The sequence below is a fragment of the Schistocerca gregaria genome, chromosome 11, assembly GCF_023897955.1.
Source record: "Schistocerca gregaria isolate iqSchGreg1 chromosome 11, iqSchGreg1.2, whole genome shotgun sequence".
NCBI classification, from domain to species: Eukaryota; Metazoa; Arthropoda; class Insecta; order Orthoptera; family Acrididae; genus Schistocerca; species Schistocerca gregaria.
In genome coordinates, this window is record NC_064930.1 from 78,639,747 (window position 1) to 78,651,937 (window position 12,191).

Sequence of the window (12,191 nt, forward strand, 5' to 3'; positions counted from 1 at the left end):
GTCGTCGTCGTCGTCTTCTTCTTCTTCTTCTTCTTCTTTTTCTTCTTCTTCTTCCTGGTTCCCACTCCAGTATCAATTTTGGTATTCTAGTTTTCTCCATTTGTCGTACATGCCCGTACCACTGTAATTTCTTCCTATCCATAACATCATATATTTTCTTTCTTTTATTTCCATTCTCATTATTTCGGTGTTCCTTTTCTTTCCTGGAGATTCTTGCTGATCTTGCTTGGAATTTTTTTAATGTGCTTCATGTTAATTGTCCAGGTCTCCATTCCATACAGAACTACATTCTCTAATATGGATTTGTATATTATTTTTTTAGTTCTGCTCATTACATTCCTGCTCCATAAGACTGAGTTAAGCATCCCAATGACCCTCCGTCCGCTACTAATTCTTTTATTGATTTCTGACTGATTTTCCCTCGATTTCTAAAATGGGTCCCAAATAACAAAAAGCGTTTATCTTTATCTAATACAGCAATAAATAACTAAAACACTTGAGCAATTGCTTACAAAAGCTTTATTCTTTAGGTTGCTTTTATAAAAGTGTTTCATGGGTATAGGCTGTGACTGGATTGTATAAAAATTCTTTTGTCATCATGGAAAAAAAAGAGTACAAAAGTTTATTGTATATCAAGTTATTTTTCAGAACTGAACTGATTTTCTGATTACCAATCACATGCTGAAAGTCCCTCTTGTTCTGCTTTGTCCTTTGTTGTAAGTTGCAAGGTCTTTTATATCAGAGGTAGTGTTTCCTTTGTACTGTTGGGCCATGGCCATTTTACTTGGCATAGCTGAACAAAATAGACACTGAATACAGTTAATGCAAGAAGCATGTGATAGCAGGTCAGACCAGAGCCAGCTAGATGCAGTAACATCAGGAGTGACGTAGTGCTGTCACTACAGGATCAAGCAGTTATCACATACTCTTGCCCAGCAGAGAGAGACCTGACTCATACTGTTTACACAGAGGAATGGCAGAGTTGCTATGCCACTGGTGACCCAAATCTTGCATGACAGAGCAAGCATTTTGTTGTGGCTTACATTATGAGAATCGATGCTTAAAATAGAGACAAGAAACTTATAATATTAATCATTTCTAGACAGATGCATGTAGTTTGACAGTCACCATCTCTTATAGAAGGTCTACATCAGTCTATGAGTTACTGTGAATCCACAAGTGGACACCAGAGGACTTGGCCATGGGCCTACCATCTGCCGTCAAGTCTGATGCTAATTTGGCACCTTCACCCAGTGTGCCACCAATAGTGTTGTCTCCAGTCATCATCTATCTACTAGTGCAATGCAATAAAGGATTTCTTAATTTTTTGAACATCCTGTTCACTGTGACTTCACACAGAAATTATCCCAGAATGTTGCTTTCTTTCCATCACATCTGGTTACAAATCGTTGAAAGGTTAGCGGTCTTCATTTTGTACAAAGCTCTTCTGTAACAAACTGTGTTTAAGCTGCTCATTTTCGTGCTCTAAAAACTTTACATTTTCCTCTTTTTCAATTATTTCCTTTTCCGGTTCTCAAATAATGGTGTTTTTATTTTTGTTTTGCACAAGTTCATGATTAATATCATGTAACCCCTCACTCTGGACAAATAAGGAAACAGGGAACACGTATGCAGTTCTGCAAGGTCAGTTTGCAAACAAAACTGTGGAGATCGTAGCTTTTTAGATTGCAACTGTATCAAATAATTGTGTTTCAACTTACTATTCTTTCACATAAACCAGCTTGCCTTGCATGGTACGCCAACTGTGTACCTTCTGTTGCATAATTTAATGTATTCGTTGCTATCAGAGTCGAATATGGAAGCTTTAGAGAGAAAACATGCTTCATTACTAAATGAAACTGTCCAGTTGTCTGACACATAACGCGTCTTATTTAACCGCAAATATTAATCCAATTAAAAACGAAAACGAGGCCGGCCGCACGAACAAACGAAAACGAGCCCGGCCGCACGAACAAACGAAAACGAGGCCGGCCGCACGAACAAACGAAAACGAGCCCGGCTGCACGAAAACAATATGATCATGAATCAAGAGGCAGGATTCAAACCTGCAACCATAACAGTCGTGCGGTTCTATTAAAGCAGCTAACAGCTATTTCCCCGTCTGCTGTCTACTTCATGATACAATAATACAAACTGTCAACAGATGTTGTTTCGATCGTGTTCTGTACGGAAGATGGCATTCAAGTCAACAGACAACCATGCCAGCAATGACATCAGGGCACCTATCATGCAAGGTAGTCCCATATTCACAATCGCTCTGTACACAATCACAGATGGTGCAGAGAAGACGTCCACAGACACACTGCAGTGTAGGGACATAGGAAAAATGAATGCAGGAGAATCGCAAACTGATGTGGCAGGTGGCTTAATGTGAATCGTTCTGTTTTTTCTCAGATGAAGTGACAGGTTAGAGAGATCAAAACTGTATCCCAGAGACCAGAACAGAATGGACTGTGTGTGACATCAGAAAGAGTGAAAATCCATTTGGGTGTAAGGGCACAACCACACCACCTTAGTACTCCACCGCAACTGACTTGGCATCGCACCATCCTGTGGACGTGTTGTTTCATGGCAAACAGTGTACAGAAGCCTTCAGAAGAGTGGCGTTTATTGTTGGAGACCTGCTGTCCGTTTACCTCTGGCATGTCTTCACAGAAGAGAATGTCTAGAGAGGACATGTCAACATGCCATAGGCCAGTGTTCTTTCCCCAGGTGAGTCCCGATTCGGTATGGAGAGAGGTTCTCCGTGATTCGCATCTGGAGGACATGCAGAACACGATTTCCGAACCCAAACATTGTGGAAAAGAGACCGATATCGAGGATCCCTACTGGTGTGGGCATGGATTATGTTGACCACAAACAGCTTTTCATGAAATTATACAGGTGAATCAGCAAGACTTAACTGCTGTCACGAACCATGAGGAGATCTTGAGATCTCATGCCAAGTCATTGCAAGGCGCTATGGGCCCAGACTTCCTATTGGTGGACAACATTGCTAGGCCTCAAAGAGCACGTGCGGCTGATTTTTTTTTTCAGAAATGGAAGATATTACATGCATGGGGTGACCTGTTCACTCTTCTGATTTGAATCCCATAGAGCATGTCTGGGATGCACTATGGAGATGGGTTGCATCAAGTCAGCATCCACCAACCTCTCTCCAGCACTCGTGAGCAGCTCTGCAGGAAGAATTGGCATTATTGCGTCAACATGAAATTGATGACATCGTTAACAGTATGTCCCATCATTGTCAGGCATGTATTGGTGCCAGTGGTGGTCACACTCCATAGTGAGCACATTAACTAGGTGGCAGAATGTGTGTGTGTAAATAAATTAAGTTGGAAAACAAAGGAAGAACCTTTCTTCTACCATTATGCATGTTGCACTTGATTATGTTCTGTATTCTTTACACCGTTTCTACTTTACTGTCACTGGTTTATAATGTTATGAGGCAAAATAAACGCAACCTTTCAAAACTTCCGTTTGTTGCTGTAATTTTGGGCACCAGTGTATTAATAGATAAGCTCATTACAAATTAATGCTGAATTAACCAATGCTACATTGGAATTCCATAGAAATTTCACAAGTGGTCGCCATTTACAGGTACTATTTGATATCTGTTATGAATAGCAATAAGTTCCTGTAACTAAATTACTAATGATCATCCTGATCATCCATGCTGCTGTTCCATCCACAACTTTGGCAAGTAATACCACACACCTTTTCGCACATACACTGAATCAATTCAGTACGTTTACTCTATGAACTGGTGTATTTCTTTCAACTTGTAATCATATTCTTTCACAAATTCTTCAGACAATTTAAGCACACGTGGCTGCACACAGCCACTCCATGCATAACCCAAATGATGACTCTCGGCTTACCAACATGCATGTTACTAGCAGCACTTTGCCACTGTTGACATACATCAAGACAATCCCTAACAGGAAAAAAAAGTAACGTTAATATTCTAAAGTTCCAATGATGCACAAGAAGCACGATGTACTAGGCTGGTGTGTAAATTCATAGCATTTTTTGTTTTGCATGTTGTTATACCACTGGCTATGGGTTTATTTATCGTCTGTCATTTTTTTATTTGTAGCTAACTCTTGCTCTTTGACTCCACATACTGTAGTCTTATTTTGAGATAGTGAGTGGGACTGTGGATGCTAGAAAATGGAGCACTAATTAGATAAACAGGAACATTTCCGATAAACCTCTTTTTGAGTTCAATAGAGGGGTGCAGCAGTGGAGGCAATCACAAACATTTGCAATGTGTATGAAGATAGTGCCGTTGGACAGAGTATGGCAAGAAAATGGTTTTCTCGTTTTAAGGACGATCATGTAGATATTAGCGACTCTCAGCAGGAATTTTTTGGTTTAGTGGAGATTGTTTAAACACATTAACCCACATTTAGAAATGTCAGTTTACTCTAGAACTGGCAGATATGATGAACTGTGATGATTCTCCCATCAAGCGAAATTTGCATCCAATGGGGAAGATTTGTGGTACTGAATGCTCTAAGCCAAACTCACAGATTCCAGTGGGTGGCCATATGTGCATCTCTGCTTGCTCATCATCAATTTCCTCATGAAGAACTACCATTCCCATCCTTATTGTTACTGGTGACAAGACGCTGTCTTTATGCTAATGTAAGGAAAAGAAAAACAGTTGAGCACAAACAAAGCAGCAACTCCTTGTCCAAAGACATGCACACATCCACAAAATATAATATTATGCATCTGCTGAAACAGCAACGGTGTGATGTACTACAAGTTACGCCCACAAATAGTAACCGTAACTGCTGACATTTATTGTCAATTGACACATCTTGCAAAGACAATGCAAGAACAACAACCAGGAAGACGGGATGAAGTGAAAACTCCAGTATAATGCTTGTCCACATTCTGCTATACTGACAGAAATTACGATACAGGAGTTGGGTTCACCTGATCTTGCACCTTCAGATTTTCACCTCTTCCGTACTCTATTAACATAACTCAAGGAACTTCCTTTCCAGATGAAAATGACAAGTTCTTCACCCCACAAGCAGATGCCTTGCCCATGCATGGAGTCGAAATTTAATATGATGTTGACAGACTATTGTAAGCAGTGAAGGAGAACATACTACTGTTGACTGAAGTCTGCACAGAATAATGTAACAATCTGAAATCAACATACTTTCACTCTGAATTGCAACTAAAATTTGTCGTCATGTATGTATGAAGAATGAAAGACTAGAAATAGAAAGTAAATCAACATTACTTAAAAATTTAAAAGCCACAGTATTGTGTTGTAAGAACGAGAATTATAATTGTTATATCATCACTACAAGAGAGAGTTGCAAAACTGCCCCTCAGTTATGACACCAAACCAGGTGTCTTACACTAATACTGAATCGGTAGTAAAACTGAAAATAAATTGATCATAACAACCAAGATTATGAAATAAAATACAAATCGTAAATAGAGAGTTCTGAAAAACATCACGTTTATTCACAGATTGTAAGAAAAATACACAATAAGAAATCACATTTAGAATGCATGAAACTGAAAAAATTCCTGTGTATGTATTTAGTACAATACTAATTGTGCCTCTTAATTAACCCTTCAGCAGGCAAGCCATTCAAACTGCCACTGCTTGCCACAATAAAGCTCAAAATTCATGATATAAAATCTCTTTACATCACACAAGGGATAAATCATGATCCCTTACTTTGTAGGTTTATTTAGAACAGGGGTCGGCAACACGTCAATCGCGATCTACTGGTAGATCGCGAGTGCTTATTTGGATGATCGCGTGAGTAATGCTATGCCTAGTATGAATCTTGAGACCACATTTTTAGAATGATAACTGCCAAACCATTACATTTCCTTCAGGTATGTGGAGTGATGAATACTGCATATGTTCCATTACTAATGTAGGCAAGCAATTTCTCTACAATGATGAACTTATGAAGTGCAATAGGGACATAGCAGTATCAATCACAGAAACCACATACGGTGATTGGTTTCTGATTTTTAGTACTGCAACTTCATGAAATATCTAGCTAAACAAATTGATGTGTCACATTCTCTGTGACTTCTTTCTAGTGCATATATCTTCAGAAACCTGAGGCATGTTGAGGGTTTTAAAGGTGTCAACGTCTTCCTCCAATATGTATTATTATGTGGACCTTGAGGGCACCAACAAGGGCAAATTCTTTGCCTTAGGTAGCATACTCCTGAGGTCTATTTCCGATGTGTATTAGTACATGGCTCTTAAGATGACCCCTCTGAATAAAAGACTTGCCACAAATTTTGCATTCATGTGGTCTTTTTCCTGAGTGAATCGTTGCATGTTTCTTGAGCCGACGCAACTCAGTAAAAGTTTTACCACAAATGTCACATTTGTGGGGTCTCTCGCCAGAGTGCATTAATGTGTGGCTCTTCAGAGTATCCAACTGAGCAAAACATTTGCCACAAATATCACATTTATGAGGCCTATACCCAGCGTGTAGTAATTCATGCCTCTTGAGATTATGCAAGTGTGTAAAAGAGTTGCCACAAATATCACATTTGTATAGCCTCTTGCCAGTGTGAACCAAAGAATGCCTCTTGAGATAGCGCAACTCAATAAAAGATTTGTCACAAATATCACATTTGTGTGGTTTCTTTCCAGAATGTATTAATGAATGACTGTTGAGATGAGCCAACTGAATAAAAGATTTACCACAAATATCGCATTTGTGCGGTCTCTCTCCAGTGTGAATCAACAAATGTGTCTTCAGATGACGCAATTCAATGAAAGATTTGCCACAGATATCACATTTGTGGGGTCTCTTTACAGTAACTAAAGCAGCATCAGTACTGGCATTATCTGCTATACATAAAGTTCCATAACTATAACTTTTGTCATGTCTCTCTGCAACACGTGTTATACTCTGTGTGTGACATACGTCTTTCATGGAATTCTTTAAAGTTTTCAAAGTTTCTTTGTGTGAAAACTGCTTCTCATCTTGTTCTGTTACAGAAACTGCTTTATCATCTTCCAAGATAATGTTTTCATGCTCATCACAGCTGTCAAATATCTCTCTATTGCCAGCAGATAAGGCTTCATCTCCTCCACTCCCTTTCAAATGTTTATTCAAGCTATACTTACTGGAAAATACCTCCCCACATGACCTACAAACAAATATAGGTGGCTGTACACCATCAATGTGGGTGAAGATATGCATTATAAGCCTGTATTTTGAAGGAAATATCTGTAAGCAGAAACTGCAACTAAATTCATGCAATTCCATTTCACTCAAACTACAATTGGGTCTGGTGCTGAATGAGCTATCCTCTTGCAAAGTCAATCCTTGTGTATGGGTACCACATATGTAGACAGGTACTGTGTCCTCTGCACCTCTCTCCAGCTTGTCATGGATTACTCCTTCATGAACAGTTTCTTCAATTGAAATGCCACAGCTCTCACCCATACTATGAACCAACCTGAAGAATGAGAAGAACATAAAACATTGATTTGTGACATACACATAAATAAAATTTCTGTGTCCACCAAATCCAGAGTCATCATAAGGCTTAAGTAATGCAAATATATGCTAAGGTTTAACACATTTCTAAGGAAAATGATCAGACAAATATCAACAACAACTTGATTTACTACTGATTCAGGTTGCTACATTTTAGCATATATTTTAATTTAAAAGTGTGTGATTTTGTTTAACATATGGCACTGCAAGTTACTGGTTCATATCTATGTATTTTAATTGCACTTCAATTTGTTCCAAAAATGGAAGGCTGAAACATTTCAGATTAATGTAAGAGAAATACTAAATATGTATAATTAGATCCTTACTTCTTTAACATTCATCTCACAAGTGAACAGTGTCCAGTTCATTCTATAAGACTTTTTAACTACAACTAATACTAGGAAACAAAAAGAAACAGGAAAGTGGAGTAAATAATGATTTTAAAATAATGATAAAATAACACTTTGCAGTTGGCTTTTCCTTTGTTTTGAAAAACATTTTTAGCTTTAGGTAAAACAGTCATTGATAAGTTTATTTCATTAAGTAAAACAGCAAAGTTTGTTATCCCATTTCCTGTAAATCGGAAACAAGGGCAAGCTGCAACATCTTTATTGGCCATCTAGTATGGCTCCAATCACGTGGATAATGACTGTACATAAACTAGAAAAAATTTCAGTTCAATAAATAAAAACAAAGAAATATGCTGTGTCCGCAACCTTTCCAGTAGTTGCAGGGGCGAAAGTCTGGATGACTTACTGGCCTGGTCAGCCAACATGGCCATAGGATTTCGATATGTAGAAAGAAGCAGAGGTTGTTGAAAGTTTCAAAGGAAGCATAATGCAGAGATTGACAAACAGAAGAAAAGAATAAGATGAGTGGGTAGCTTTGAGGTGGTAGAAGTTAAAATAGGTAGAAAGACAAGGTCTGGTAGAATCCTTGGATACTGAATTTAATCAATGAAACCAGAAAGCATTAAAATGCAGCAAAAGAAACACACAAGATAGATTACGGATGTATAGAAAATGAGGTTGACAAAAAGTGTAAAATGGCTAAGCAGAAATGGTTAGACAATAAATGCAAGCCTATAGAAGCATTTATAACTATAGAGAAGATAGATATTGCCTATAAGAAAATTAGTGAGACCTTTGGAGAAAAATAAACCAGTTGTATGATAATACTGTCAGGCACAGCAAAGGACATGCAAGAGCAGTTGAATGGAATGGACAGTGTCTTGAAGGAAAACTATAAGATGAACATCAACAAAAGCAAAACAAGGATAACTGAATGTAGTCCAATTAAATTGGGCAATGTTGAAGGAATTATATTATGAAATGAGATTCTTAAAGTAAAAGATGAATTTTGTATTCGGACAGCAAAATAATTAATTATGGCTGAAGTAGAGAGGGCATACAATGCAGACCAGCAGTGGCAAAAAATATATTTTAGAAATAAAGTCATGTATTAACAAATTATATAAATTTAATGTGTTAGGGAGTGTCTTCTGAAGCTATTTGCTTGGAGCATAGCCTTGTATGAGAGTGAAACATGGGGACTGACAGTTCAGATGTAAAACGAACAGAATCCTTTTACGTGTTGTGTTACAGAAGAATGCTGAAGATTAGAGGAAATAATGACTAGAATGGACAAAAGAAATTTGTGACCTAACTTCGCTAAAAGAATGAATCTGCTGACAGGACACATTGTGAAACACCAAGGAATCATGGATTGGTATTGGAGGGAACTATAGAACTACAAGTTATACAGAAAGAGCAGAACACAGTAAGAAGGTTTAAATGACTGTAGATTGTAGTAATTATCTAAAGATAAAGAACCTTCCACCAGATAAAGTACCATGGAAAGCTATATGAAACCCTATTCAGACTGAAGACCACAACAATGTTTGGCAGAGTGGAAACAATAGTAAGCTTAACAATACACTTACAATCAGGTATTTTAAAATACTTTTTTTTGAATCCCCAACGTCAGATCCCCTGGGATGCAAGAAGACCCTCAACTGATTCAGGTACAGGTGTTAAAGGCTAGGTCTCCAGATCACACACAGTGGAAGCTATAATACCATACCGAAGGCCATAATGGAAGCTATTCGCTGGGCTACCCATGTGGTGTCTGGGTCCAGTCATTACATCCACAGTTACCCACTACAGCAGAATCGAAAGGTGACATCTGTCAGGATCCGAATGTGTGCATCATGTGGGGCATGAAATTTGTGTGTGTGTGTGTGTGTGTGTGTGTGTGTGTGTGTGTGTGTGTGTGTGTGTGTTCTTTTCTGGTCGTTGCTTCTGACTTGTTTGCATTTTGGTGAATGTATAGTTTTGCTCGGCACAGTATCTGGCAAATAGAAAGTGTTTTTTATACATATTTCCAATTTTCTCTACATCACAGCTCTGGTGTTGTATGGACAAGTATTTACCTGTTGAAATTTTTGTTTTCGAGATATGCATATGTAGTGTTTCGTTCATTCTGAAATTGATAAAGAGGTGGTCTCTTGCTTGTGGTAGTTAAACTGTGTTAACTTGACTGCTTAAGAAATGAGTAACATGCATTGCTATGAGTGATTGATGCTCTTCTATTAGTGATTTACATGTTGTTACTATAAGCTGTTCAGACTAGGGTTCTGTTTTCTTTTGTAGGTTCAAATGGCTCTGAGCACTATGGTACTTAACATCAGAGGTCATCAGTCCCCTAGAACTTAGAACTATTTAAACCTAACTAACCTCAGGACATCACACAGATCCATGCTTCAGGCAGGATTCGAACCTGCAAACGTAGCGGTCCTGCGGTTCCAGACTGAAGTGCCTGGAACCGCTCAGCCACAACAGCAAGCTTCCTTTTATAGCTGTGATTTACTTTCGGTAGTCAGGCTCTGCAGTGTTAATATGTCTTTGTTGTTCATCCACAACATCTCATTTTGATATCCATTTTTACTAAGGGAGAGGTTAGGTTTTGGGTGGTATATGCCTACTTGCTAATGTCAATGTCTGACAGAGTAATTCAGTTGTACAGGGTTCCACAATTAAAGTTCCAGTTTCAAAATGCTACAAGAAGAGAACCTCTACTCATGACATCGAATTTGAACAGCATATTATTGACACGGGGAAACACCATGGAACCAAAACGAGACACTGACTAAAATCTGGCCAACAGATGGTACCATAAGCATTACAATATGAATGCCAACAGACACTCATTCATAAGTTTGTGTCCAAGACCCCAGACATGACTGCCTCCATGAAGGATCGTACTCTGCTGATAAAGTGAATCAGTAACCTTGAAGTTGCGTGCACTCAGTGGTATAAAAAAGCAATGGGCTGATGCCTGCTAAGGGTCTGGAGAATACGATTGCAAAATTCTAAGAGACAAGTTCTTCTCCTGCTGGCCTGCCAGCAAGACAAAGTTCACTGCACAATTTCTTGCATGGAACATTTGGAAGTTGGTTTCCATATCCAAGGACATGGCAATATGCTGAACATAGCAAATGGAAAATCTGCACACACATCGAACAGTACCACCTCATTCTGAAAATGTTAACTGTGTGGTGCAGGTTGACAGCAAGAATCATTAATTGTAGGGCCACTTTTTCTGGAGGAGGTTAGTAGTGTGGGCCCTGTTATCTGTACTTTTCCTGGTAAATGCAATGGGAATCTTTTGTGCACCATCACTTCAACATTGTGAATGTGTGTGTAGGTTTATTTTTATGCAAGATCACACTTCTGCCAACACATTTTGAAAAAGCTAGAATTATCGTCTATCATTTCTCCAACAGCCTGGCTGTCCAGATTACCTAATCTTAATCTGTGAGACTTCTGGCTGTGGGGTTATCTGAAAGAACGTATCTGAATCTAAGGCACCCACAATGCAATGTGTTCTGAATGTGAACCCCAAAACACACTGATGTTGAACAAGCTGCTTCTCGATTTCAATTTGTCACAGAAAATGGTGGACAGCATATTGAGAATGTCTACCAGTCTCTCAACTAGAAACCAATGTCCTTTTGCTTTTTATGCAGTTTTTGGCCTCAGGACAACTAAAAACTGATTTTTCCCATCCAATGTGGTAGGATCTTGTCTTGGTGGATGGGCTTACCTAACTAACAGTGTCACAACTGCTGACTACCAAACTTGTGCAGTCCTGTACAGTTGACAGTACAGATGATGTAATGTGCATCTCAAACCATGGCCATCATATTGTGACTCCTCTGTCATTTGTAGCTGACCCGATTTCTTTTAAGATTCGTGCAGTTCCGTGTACTGGTAAAATTTTCGTTAACTTTTCGTTCCTTTGCCTTTGCGTCAATAATATGCTGCTCAAATTTGGCTTTGTTCTGAATAGTAGTTCTCTTTCTACAGTGCTCTGAAACTGGAATTTTAATTGTGCACACCCTACATATGTTGAGGTGGGTTTTTCTTCTCAAGTTGAAAGTGAGGTCATTATTTTCTTTATGTATAATGATGAATAGGATGTTGACCTCTGTGAATGTATGTGTCCCTCCCTCTCACCCCCTACTCTGTCTCATTTCCCTTTCATGCAAACAGTTTGCAACAAAGAGAAAATTTAAGTGACCTGTAAGAGGAACTTTCCCTTTAAAGGGATTTGTATACCGAACAGTGTACATAATTATTTAGTCTAAATGTTTGG

General features: G+C 38.6%; 1 protein-coding gene across 3 annotated transcripts in view; it reads right to left on the reverse strand.

The window, feature by feature from the left end:
* Window positions 1–5,486: 5,486 nt before the first annotated feature.
* The window catches only part of LOC126295197 (zinc finger protein 724-like), a 70,526-nt gene continuing 63,821 nt past the window's right edge, over window positions 5,487–12,191 (reverse strand). For all 3 annotated transcript variants that reach the window (XM_049987509.1, XM_049987508.1, XM_049987510.1), the window contains one exon: window positions 5,487–7,494. In XM_049987509.1, coding sequence (XP_049843466.1) covers window positions 6,228–7,494 — 1,267 coding nt within the window. In that variant the 3' untranslated portion in view covers window positions 5,487–6,227. The remainder of the gene's footprint in view (window positions 7,495–12,191) is intronic.